The following is a 12360-nucleotide window of genomic DNA, read 5'->3' as shown; positions in this document are numbered from 1 at the left end:
CCCAGAGTTCAAGCCCCACGGCTGACAAAAAAAAAAAAAAAAAAAAAGTGGAGGCGGGGGTTGAAGAAAAAGTTAAAAAGTTATAGTGGTTATAGCTCAGTATAGAGTATGTGTGCAGGAACAACAGAAAGGAGGCAAGCAAGGAAGAACAAAAGATTTGAGAGAAGAGCTATCTGTAAAATTTCCATTTACTCTTGATGGATGCCTTTGTGAATATATTTTGTTCCAAGTTTTGAAAGAACTTAACATTTTCAGCTCATTGGCTACTGACTAGTCATAGAAAATTTAAGCTCTACATCTAATATTATAATTTCCTAGACTTTTCAGGCTTACTTGAATAACCCTGTTTAGATCAACTGGCTAAGAAATAATTTCCATTTTTCTTGTGTAGTAATAAATGAGAAAGAACTATTTAAGAGTTTTGGTTCTTAGTTCTTTCATCAACAAAATTTTTACTATTCCTTTATACAGCTTCAGACCTCTGCCTACTTTCTAAGGAAACAGAGCATTAAAAGGCTTGAAAGAGATGTAAGGTGGGCTGGGAATGTGGCTTAGTGGTAGAGTGCTTGCTTAGCATGCATCAAACCCTGGGTTTGATTTCTCAGTACCACATAAAGAGAAAACGCCAGAAGTAGTGCTGTGGCTCAAGTGGTAGAGTGTTAGTCTTAAGCTAAAGAAGTTCAGGGTCAGTGCCCAGGCCTTGAGTTCAAGCCCCAGGACTGACAAAAATAAAAAAATCTAAGGTTAGTTTCAATAGAATCAGTCTCAATATTTCTCTCCACCTACCTGCTGACATGAAATTATCTTAATAGAGGCAAAAGTCCTTTTATTTCACTAATAAAATTCAAATGGTGATTCAAGGTTAATCTAATTTACAAATACAAATAACTGAATGCTTCTAAAATTAGAAATGGAGTTGAGACCAAAAAAACACTGGACACTTGAAATTCACTGATCAGAAAAAGCAGATGAAGAGATGGTCAAACCCTGTACCAAACACTTAACATTTATAAAAAAATTTCCTATCATTTCCATCAGTAGAAGTCATAAATGCATGTTAATAGACAATGTTCATTTTAGTGATTTTTTCTTTTGGTTGAACTAAGAATAGGACTCAGGGCTTCTGTTTTGTTTTGTTTTTGACGGTTATGGGGCCTGAACTCTGTGCCTGGGTGCTGTCCCTCAGCATTTCAGCTCAAGGCTAGCACTCTACCACTTCAGCCACAGTGTCACTTCTGATTTTTTCTGTTTATGTGGTGCTGAGGTATCGAACCCAGGGCCTCATGCATACAAGGCAAGCACTCTACCACTGAGCCACCTTCCCAGCCCATAGAACTCAGGGCTTTAAACTTATTAGGCAAGCTCTCTGCAACTTGACTCATACCACTAGCCTGACAATATTAGTTATCTCTACTTAGCACTCCTTGCTATTCAGTTCTGGTGATCTTATCAGTTATAATACCCTGTTCCTCCTTGGGCGAGCAAGTGACTCAAGACTGGCTAGTCATCCTCCCAGCAATATGGGGGCTATAAAGAATTTTAAAAAGCCCAATTAAAGGCAGAATTCTCTTCCAAGATTAACGTATAGATATTGACAGTGTATAATAGAAAGAACTGCTGTGTATACAGGGCCCTATTCCTTCGTAAAAGGTAGTAGATGGCATGAAGCAAGCACACAAAGAGAAGTAGCAAATAGTACTTCAATAGAAATAGAAAATGTAATGGTGGTATGGAGTAATATGGTTCAGTTCCTGGGGTGCTGTTCCTGGTGGCTCTTTCATTGTGTGAGCCACTCCAAATTGCTTGAATTAATTGGAATTTCTTTGGGTCACTTGAAAATGGAAGCATATGGAACAGATATATTTGTCATGCTGTAACTGCATATGGCTATGATTTCATGGGCATTAGGCTGGGAATGGTGCTCAGTCTTAAGTAGCATGGGAGAGACCTTAGTGAGCAGAGAAAAAATAAAGACAAACAAACATAAATTTTATTATCAAAGGACTTTTTGTGTGGGAGTAATGGGGCTTGAACTCAGGGCCTAGGTGCTGTCCCTGAGCTTTTGTATGTACAAGGCTAGTACTCTACCACTTGGAGCCACAGCTTCACTTTTAGTTTTCTAGTGGTGAATTGAAGATAAAATTCTCACAGACTTTCCTGCTTGGGTTAACTTCAAAACACAATCCTCAGATCTCTGAGTAGCTAGGATTATAGATGTGAGCCACCAGTACTTGGATATCAAGACTTTTAAATTTTTTGTACATGTTAATACTGGGACTTCAACTCCAAGTGTCATGTTCTCACTTGGATTTTCACTCAAGTAGAACACTCTATCACTTGAGCCAATAGAAAGGATTTTTAAAAAGAGATTTTATTAAATTGGGCATTATACTTGTGGATAAAGAATGATGATGGCTTCTCATTACCTTGCTCATGTAATTGTAACCCCTCTGTACATATTTTTACAATTAAAAAAAAAAGAATGATGATGGCACTCTTTAAAATATTTTTTTTCCCTAGAGAATCCTATCTGACCTGGAGAAAAATATGATTTAAAAAATGGTATTGGTAATAGCACCCAAAAAGAACTACTCTGAATATGATTACAAAAACAATTTCCAAAATCTAAATAATTTAGTAATAAAATAGATTTTAAAATATCAATGAATATATGAGTATAAAGGTAACCTTTATATAACACTTACTTTAATTTCTGGCTGAAACCATGTCTGTGTCTTTGTGTCAAATACATGGACATCATTATGCCATCCCCAGAACATCTGTTCTTCCTAAAACAGAAAAATTAAGAATATTTAACAGTGCTACGTTTATATTATTCATTACAGTTTGTCATATATTGTGGCAAATATTAATAGACACCTTACAAAAATAGACTGCCCCACAAGGTGTAGTCCCAGGACTAGCAGCGTCACTGGGCAAATTCTTATAGCATTGCTTGCAGTGAACTGCAAGTATACTAATTAAGCCGGGCATGGGTGGCTCATGCCTGTAATCCTAGCTACTCAGGAGGCTGAGATCTGAGTATCACGGTTCAAAGCCAGCCCAGGCAGGAAAGTCAGTGAGACTCTTATCTCCAATAAATCACTTAGAAAACCAGAAGTGGCACTGTGGTTCAAGTGGTAGAGTACTTGCCTTGAGCTGAAGAACGCAGGGACAGCACACAAGCCCAGAGTTCAAGCCCCAGGACCAACCAAAAAAAAAAACAAAACTTTTTTTTCTGAAGTGTCAAGTATGGCAAACTGGTTGCTCTTCAAAACTGAGAAAGTAGCAGGGTGCTGGTGGCTCATACCTATAATCCTAGCTACTCAGGAGGCTGAGCTCTGAGGATTATGGTTCAAAGCCACCCTAGGCAGGAAAACCCCTGAGACTCTTTTCTTCAATTAACCACCAGAAAACCTGCAAGTGGCAGAGTACTAGCCTTGAATAGAGAAGCTCAGAGACAGTGCACAGGCCCCCACAACCAAAATAAAATAAAATAAAGTTTGAAAAAAAGTACCAGACATTGGTGGCTCACACACAGAATCCTAGCTAGTCAGAAGGCTGAGGAATGAGGTTCAGAGCCAGCCTGGGCAGGAAAGTCTCTGTGACCCTTATTTCCAATTAAGTATGTAAAAGCTGATAATGGCACTGTGGTTCAAAGTGGTGAAGCTCTAGCTTGAGCACAAAAGCTCAGGGCTACTGCCAGGCTCTGAGTTCAAGCCCCAGGATGGGCAAAGTAAAATAAAGTAATTGAGAAAAATTAGGTCTACTATTTCTATGATATAAAGGCTACTGTAAATTAAAGAAAAATGTAGAGTGATTACTTTCTTACCCAAGATGCATCATGAACATCAAAACAGTCTTGAAGTTCATTGTGTCTCCTACATCCATAACCACCAAAATATATTAATCTGAAAAAAATACAAAAGAACAGCATTTAGAAACTCTAGTCTGTACATAGAAAACTGAAATATAGCTGGGTGCTGGTGGCTCACACCTATAATCTTAGCTATTCAAGAGGCTGAGATCTGGGGATCATGGTCCCAAGTCAGCTAAGGCAGGAAAGTCCATGAGACTCTTATCTCCAATAAACCACCAAAAAACCAGAAGTGGTCCTGTGGCTCAAGTAGTAGAGCACTAGCCTTTAGCTGAAGAGCTGAGGGACAGCGTGCAGACCCAGAGTTCAAGCCCCACGACTGACCAGAGAGAGAGAGAGAGAGAGAGAGAAAGAATTTTAACAGCCACAGGTAGGGTGGCATGACAAATAAGAGTTTTAACAAACAAAGGAGGAGGCTGCAATGCTTGGTAAGAAATGTACGCATTATCCTGCCCATGTAATTGTAACCCCTCTGTACAGTATGTTCACAAATAAAATAAAAATTAAAAAAAAAGAGTTTTAACAAAACTGGTTATAGAAGTTTAAACCTACTCCCTAATTCTTTTGCATGGGGAGGGCTCAGGATGTCATCAAAAGCTAGAGGCAAGGGCTGGCTTTGTAGAAGACCATTGGCCTAGCATGTATGAAAACCTAGATCAAATCTTCAATACTGGGGACTGAAAACAAAGCAAAACAACAAAAAACGATGGAAGCAGAGAACAGTTTTGGGACAATCTAAGCTTTCAAGTACTACAGTTTAGAATTCACATAAACATGAACACTTTGAGGTATGCCAAGCCTTTACAACATATAGAGTGGCTACCCTCCAAAAGCCAGGGGAGGAGCTGTGAGGCTGAAAAAGGTCTCCTAAAGCAAAGAAAGCATGAAGTGAGACTGGCCAGTAAAATGATCTTTGTAGTGGCCTAACAAGCTACTAATTGGTTACAAAACACAGAAACCTCTGAAGGGCGAGAGGAGGGGAGGAAGGGAAGGAATGAGGAAGGGAAGGAAGGAAGAAAGAAAGGAAGGAAGGAAGGAAGGAAGGAAAGAAGGAAGAGGAGAGGAGGGAGGGAGGGAGGAAGGAAATCTTCTAAATGATACTACTCATTTAGAAACTAGAAAGAGGAAGTGGCTCTGTGGCTTAAATCAGAAGAGTGCTAGCCTTGAGCAAAAGATCTCAGGGACAACCCAGGCCCTAAGTTCAATCCCCACAACAGAAAGAAAGAAAGAAAGAAAGACAGAAAGAAAAGAAAGAAAGAAAGAAAGAAAGAAAGAAAGAAAGAAAGAAAGAAAGAAAGAAAGAAAGAAAGAAAGAAAGAAAGAAAGGAAAGAAAGAAAGAAAGGAAAGAAAGAAAGAAAGAAAGAAAGAAAGAAAGAAAGAAAGAAAGAAAGAAAGAAAGAAAGAAAGAAAGTAGAGGAAGTGGCGCTGTGGCTCAAGTGGTAGAGAACTCAGCTTGAGCTGAAGAGCCCAGGGATAGCACCCAAGCCCAAAGTTCAAGCCCCATGACCAACAAAAGAAAAATAAAATTGCATCTAAGAAAGAAACTAGAGGGCTGGGAAGGTGGCTCAGTGGTAGAGCACTTGCCTTGCATGCATGAAGCCCTGGGTTCCATTCCTCAGCACCACATAAGCAAAAAGAAAAAAGCCAGAAGTGGTGCTGTGGCTCAAGTGGTAGAGTGCTAGCCTTGAGCTGAAGAGCTGAGGGACAGTGCCCAGGCCCAGAGTTCAGGCCCACGACTGAAAAAAAAAAGAAAAGAAACTAGAAAGAGAAGAGCACTCTGGGAAGCAAGTAGTAGAGGCTGGGAGAGGTAGAGGGTGAGCACCAAAGGCTAACTTCTATTAGAAGCTGACTCTTGCCAGGCATCAATGGCTCATGCCTGTAATCCTAGCTATTCAGGAGGCCGAGATCTGAGGATCAAGGTTTGAAGCCAGCCTGGACAGTAAAGACTGTGAGACATTTATCTCCACTAAAACTCCCAAAAAAGCTAAAGTGGTACTGGGGCTTAAGTAGTAGAGTGCTAGCCTTGACCAAAAGAAGCTCAGAGACAGTGTGTAGGCCCTGAGTTCAAGCCCCAGGACTAGCACCGAAAAAAAGCCAAAGTCAATCCCAGTATCTAAGTCATGGAGGGGCAATTCAGGACAAGTTCAGGAGGCCAGTGGCATACCAATGATCAGCCCTACCTGCTTGTAAAGTTTTGAAGCTGCCTCAAGGCTACCCAAGAAAAATCTGCCCTCTCCTGAGACCAGCTCTGAAAGGACCTATATCAAAAAAATCTCCAAGGATAGGAAAGTCACCATCACTAAATAAATATATTTAAACAAGTCTGCAATGATTAGCAAACTTGCTGCCAAATGTTCTAAGTACTCAAAATTGAATTTGAAGTGTAGGGAAGTTCTGTCTTCAACAAAGGACTGTCCCAGAACCCCAAATGGAAGCCTCTATCAGATGTAGATTTGGCATCTGAGTTTTTTTTTGCTTTTTTTGTCGGTGGTGGGGCTTGAACTCTGGGCTTGAATGCTGGCCCTGAGCTCTTCAGCTCAAGGCTAGTGCTCTACTACTTGAGCCACAGAGCCACTTCTGGTTTTCTGATGGTTTATTGAAGATAAACAACTCACAGACTTTCCTGCCTGGGCTGGCTTTGGACAGTGATCCTCAGATCTCAGCTTCCTGATTAGCTAGGATTACAGGTGTGAGCTACCAGCACCTGGCTGGCATCTGAGTATCTGAAACAAAATATGCAACATTTGTTTTTCTGAGTCTGGATTATATCTCTTTTTTTTTTTTTTGTTGGTCATGGAGCTTGAACTCTGGGCCTAGGTGCTGTCCTTCAGCTCTTCAGCTCTTCAGCTCAAGGCCAGCGCTCTACCACTTGAGCTACAGCGCCACTTCCGGTTTTCTGGTGGTTTATTGGAGATAGGAGTCTCACAGTCTTTCCTGCCCGGGCTGGCTTTGAACCGTGATCCTCAGATCTTAGCCTCCAGAGTAGCTAGGATTACAGGCCTGAGCCACCAGCGCCCGGCTGGATTATATCTTTTAACATGACAATCTCCAGAGCAATAAAGAGATGACCTTCTATCATTTTTTATGCAGAGGACATGATTTCATTCTTTTTATAGCTGAAAATACTTAATTGTATGAATATGCCGTATTTTCTTTATCCATTTATCACTCGGTGGGTACACAGGCTGATTTCAGAGCTTGGCTACTGTGAATAATGCTACAATAAATATTGGTTTAAAAAAAGAGGAAGGGAATGCTGGTGACTCATGCCTGTAATCCTAGCTACTCAGGAAGCTGAGATCTGAGGATCAAGGTTCAAAGCCAGCCCAGGCAGGAAAGTCCTTGAGACTCTTATCTCCAATTAACCACCAGAAAATCAGAAGTGGTGCTGTGGCTCAGGTGGTAGAGTACTCACCTTGACCTGAAGAGCTGAGGGACAGTGCTCAGGCCCAGAGTTCAAGCCCCATGACTGACCAAAAAAAAAAAAATAGTAAGGGAAAAGAAGAAAGAACTAAACTGACAGCATAAGAACAAAAAAGATTAAAAAAAAAAAAAGATTGGAAAAAGCTAAAAAGAAAAAAAAAAAAACCAGAAAAAAATCAAGAAAACCAATAATTGGTTCTTTGTAAAGACCAACAAAATTAACAAATGTTTAGTAATATTGATTCCTTTTTGAAATGTGCCCAGAGCTGGTGGCTCACATCTGCAATCCTAGCTACTCAGAGGCTAAGATCTGAGGTTCAAGATTCTAAATCAGCCTGAGCAGTAAAATCCTAGAGACTCTAATCTCTAATTAACCAGCAAAAAAACTGGAAATGGAGGAGTGGCTCAAGTGGTAAAGCACCAACCTTGAGCAAAAAAGCCAAGTGAAAGAATAAAGCCCTGAGTTCAAGCCCCAATACTTGGACACACACACACACACACACACACACACACACACACACACACACACACACACACACACACACACACACACACACACACACACACACACACACACACACACACACACACACACACACACACACACACACACACACACACACACACACACACACACACACACACACACACACACACCAGAAAAAGAGAAAGGCTGGAAATATAGCTCCATGGTAGAAAACTTGCCTAGTGTGCATGCTTCATCTCCAGTATGACAAAAATAACAACAAAAAAGCAAACGCTTGCTTGCTTGGCTTGTACTCTTCAACTTTAACCAATCCTACTCCAGCCCAGCTTCTTGCTGCTTATTCTGGACATGGAGTCTTACAGACTTTTCTCCCCAGGCTGGCTTCACATTGTGATCCTCCAGGTCTCAATCTCCTCTGTGAAGCCATTATCATCTGTCTATAACTTTGATTTTGAATCATGTAACTGTGTTCACTCTCCAGAAAATTTACTAAATAATGTTAATAAATAAAACAAAAACAATTACTTCTACTATGTGCATTTATCATGTCGCTCTAATCCACAATAATTGCTGTTATATTAACATCAAAAAATTCTATAATTACATCTTGGAAAAATTCATATATTTTAGTTTTCTCTACTTTGGCCATGCATACTAAGTGCAGTGAGTACATTATAAATGCAATTGCAGCATTACCTGTCTTTGTATACCCAGCAGGAAAGCTTATCACGTGGTGTGGGTGGCTGACCTTCAAAGTTGGTGATTTTTTCCCAAACATAGGTTCCATCTCTTGTTCGTAAATTAACAAAATAAAGCTTATAAAAGATGAGAACATTATTAGTTTGAAAAGTAAATGGCATTCGAAAGTTAAATCTCTATCAGGATGATCTGTGATTTTAAAAAAATACTATTACCTATTAGAAATTTTAAATTGTAGAATTAATGAAAATGAGACATGTTTTAGCAGGTAGACCCTGAACAGCTGATGCTATGCAAAACAAAAGAAATGTACACATCACCCAATGTGGAAGAAATAACTGTATTACAAAGCTCATAGAATTCATAAAGGTTATAGACCATGATAGACAATTTGCCCCATGAAAGTTAGAATGTGTTTGTGACTTTAACTAAGCATCACTATCCCATAATACTGTGAAATTTGGGAAATTATGTAATCACTTAATCACAATAAAGAATTTGAAAAAAATAAAAAATAAAAGAAGATGATACTATGTGTTAAAAAAAAAAAAAAGAAGGTAGACCCTGGTGGCTCACAGTTTGAATTCAGCCTATGCAGAAGAGTCTAAGAGATTCCATCTCCAAAATAAGCAGCAAAAAGCTGAATTAGAGGTATGGCTCAAGTGGTACAGTACTGGCTATGTGTGAAAAAGCTGAGTATGAGCTCAAACCGCAGCGCACTCACGCATATGCATGTGCGCGTGCGCATGCATGCGAGCGCGCCACACACACACACACACACACACACACACACACACACACAAGACATATGGAAATGTATCATTTCCTTTTTTCTATGTGTGTCAGTCTTGAGGTTTAAAATTAGGGCCTAGGCATTGTCCCTGAGATTTTTGTTGTTGTTGTTGTTGTTCATGGCTAGTGTTCTACCACTTGAACCACAGTTCCATTTCTATCTTTTTGGTAGCCAATTAGAGTAAGAGTCTCACAGTTTTCCAACCCAGGCTGGCTTTGAACCATAATCATCAGCTTTCAGCCTTCTGAATAACTAGGACTATGCTAGAAAATTTCTTAACATGCTCTTGCTTATTAGATATAAACTAAGCATGCATTAATTCTTTTTGTGTATGTGTGTGTGCTGGCCGTAGGGTTTGAACTCAGGACCTGGGCACTCTCACTGAGCTTTTTTGCACAAGGCTAGTGCTCTACCACTTGAGCCACAGCGCCACTTCCAGCTTTTTGCTGGTTTATTGGAAATAAGAGTTTCACAGACTTTCCTGAACGTGCTGGCTTCAAACAGCAATCCTCAGATCTTAGTCTCCTGAATAGTTAGGTGTGAGTCACCAAGATCTGTCCATTATGTGCTAATTCTGAAGCAGAAAGACATGACAGGAAAGATTCACAAGACTGTTGCATTTTTCCATCTATTCTTTTCAAAATCTTATAAACTTAACTTAGTTGTAAACCCATGAGATGAGATGACACATTAAATATGACATTTTTCTTCACTCCTGAATTAAAAGAAAATCTTATTACTCGATTGCTGTATCCTTTGTCATCATAGCCTCCAAAAACATAGAGCTTTCCATGAATGCAAGCACCACAGCTTCCTGACATGGAGGTAGGGAGTTCCCCTTCCATTAGGTGCATTCTCCTGAAGCAAGAAAAGCAAATGAAAATTCCCTTTAAAATCCCTGAGTATTTTTTCAGTGAATATTGTCACTTTCTATTGCAATGTGATTATAATTCAGCATGGTGATGCCCTGTAATCAGAGCACTAAGAGGCACAGGTGGAAGAATTGGGAGTTCTAGTCCAGCCTGAGCTATATAGTAAGACTCTTACTCAAGTAGAGTAATTGTAGCCAACACTGTAAAAGCGCTAAGAATCTTTAGTGTAAAGATCCTGCAGCTTGCTGAAGAAACAAAACTAACAAAATTTTCACACATGGGAATTAGAATAAACATTTTTAGTGTTGGTCATCAGAAGAATGGTAAGGAATAGAGAATGTAGAGGGAAGAAGATAGAAAAAAGTCACAGAGAATGAAAGCAGAGAGAGACTTCATAAATGTTCCAAGTACTTTCTTAAATTCCCTATAGTCAATGAGAATGTTTATAATGGACCTATTAATATAAAATATTCTGAAATATAAAATTACTTACCATAACCCACTATCAATATCATAGGTCCAAATTTCATCATTAGGCAAATAAACTTCATTGTCTTCAATAGACTAAAAACACACAATACATAAAATTATATTTATCAATTACATAGTAATAATTCTGTAGGATAAAATGCAATTAAAATATTACAAACAAAAAACAGACTCTGATTTTTTCTAGCATAAAATACTGAGCAAAAATGGAAAAATAGTAAAAGATTAGACTATGAAATGGCAACTGTAAGAGTTTCAAGAAAAAGAGCAATAAAACTTTTTAAAAGATTTTGAGAAAAGGAAAAAGCAAAATAGCAAATTTTATAGCAAAAAAAAATTTTTTTGGGGTCCGGTCGTGGGGCCTGAACTCTGGGCCTGGGCGCTGTCCCTCAGCTCTTCAGCTCAAGGCTAGCACTCTAACACTTGAGCCACAGCGCCACTTCCGGCTTTTTTCTTTTTGCTTATGTGGTGCTGAGGAATCGAACCCAGGGCCTAAGGCATGCAAGGCAAGCGCTCTACCACTGAGCCACCTTCCCAGCCCTGAGCACATTTTTTGAGTGCCTTCTATTTATAAGGCATAGTGTCAAATGTTTAATTCTAGAATCCAAAGATCAAGAATAAAATAGAGTGTGATGGGGATTTCACTGCCCCAACATCCCCCTAAAAACCTATTATAATTTAGATAGTGTGATGTGTAACAAGAATAATCAAATCAGTTCAACAGAATAAAACAATCTAAAAGCCCAAAGCTGGTGGCTCATGTCTGTAATCCAGCTACTCAGGAGACTGAGATCTGAGGATATTGGTTCAAAGCCAGCTGGGGTAGGAAAGTCTGTCAGCCACCAGAAAACCAGAAGTAGTACTGTGGCTCAAAGTGGTAGAGCACTAGCCTTGAGCAAAAAAGCCCAGAGACAGTTCTCAGGCTCTAAATTCAAGCCCATGACCAACCCTCCCCCCCACACACAAAAAAAAAAAAAGAAAAAAAAATCCAGAAACAGGTCATATATCCATGGAAACCTGATGTATGACAGATGAATTCTGCAGGTTAGTAGGGAAAAGTGGAACTATGTAACATGTGACACAAGAGCAAGCAGTTATAGAAAACAGAATAAACTGCATCTCTACTTTAAGCCAAACAATCAAGGGGGGGAAAAAGCAGATTAAAAAAAGATTTAAACATGGAAGGCAAAATTAAAAACAAAAAACTGTTTACAACACAATACTGGACATTCTTTAATCTCCACATGAGAAAAGATCTCTTAAATAAGATGCAGAAAACACAAAGTATTAATGAAAATACTAAATTTACATTAAAATTAGTAAGTTCTGCCCTCCATACATCACCTTTATAATAACAATTAAAAATTAAAATTATAAATAAATTCTAACATAATTTATATGAGGAATGTTAAAGTAAGAACTCCAAACAGAAGGCAGATTAGATACATGTAACAATATATTTAAAGAATTCATACAAATCAGTCCAAAAGAATAAACATACTGTTAAGAACAATAGGAGGCATGTTATACTAATGTTTATTATTTCTTATTATATCAAAAAAGAAAGAGGAGTTGTGTCCCAAGTGGTAGAGCTCTAGCCTTGAGTACAAAGCTCAGCGACAGTGCTCAGGGCCCTGAATTCAAGCCCCAAGATTGGCAAAAAAAAAAAAGGTTACTCTCATAGCGAGGTACCAGTGGCTCATGCCTATAATCTAGCTA

At 39.1% G+C, this 12360-nt stretch overlaps 1 protein-coding gene across 2 annotated transcripts in view; it reads right to left on the bottom strand.

Annotated features, from left to right (window-relative positions):
* The window catches only part of Klhdc1 (kelch domain containing 1), a 41787-nt gene that overhangs the window by 21612 nt on the left and 7815 nt on the right, over positions 1-12360 (bottom strand). For both annotated transcript variants that reach the window (XM_042677848.1, XM_042677849.1), the window contains exons 2-6: positions 10646-10716; positions 10021-10138; positions 8485-8603; positions 3833-3911; positions 2706-2789 (exon numbers count right to left, since the gene is read on the bottom strand). In XM_042677848.1, coding sequence (XP_042533782.1) covers positions 2706-2789; positions 3833-3911; positions 8485-8603; positions 10021-10138; positions 10646-10716 — 471 coding nt within the window. The remainder of the gene's footprint in view (positions 1-2705; positions 2790-3832; positions 3912-8484; positions 8604-10020; positions 10139-10645; positions 10717-12360) is intronic.

This window comes from Dipodomys spectabilis, unplaced genomic scaffold (genome assembly GCF_019054845.1).
Source record: "Dipodomys spectabilis isolate Male_0828 unplaced genomic scaffold, ASM1905484v1 ptg000042l, whole genome shotgun sequence".
Lineage (NCBI taxonomy): Eukaryota > Metazoa > Chordata > Mammalia > Rodentia > Heteromyidae > Dipodomys > Dipodomys spectabilis.
This window is presented reverse-complemented; position numbering and strand designations above follow the sequence as displayed.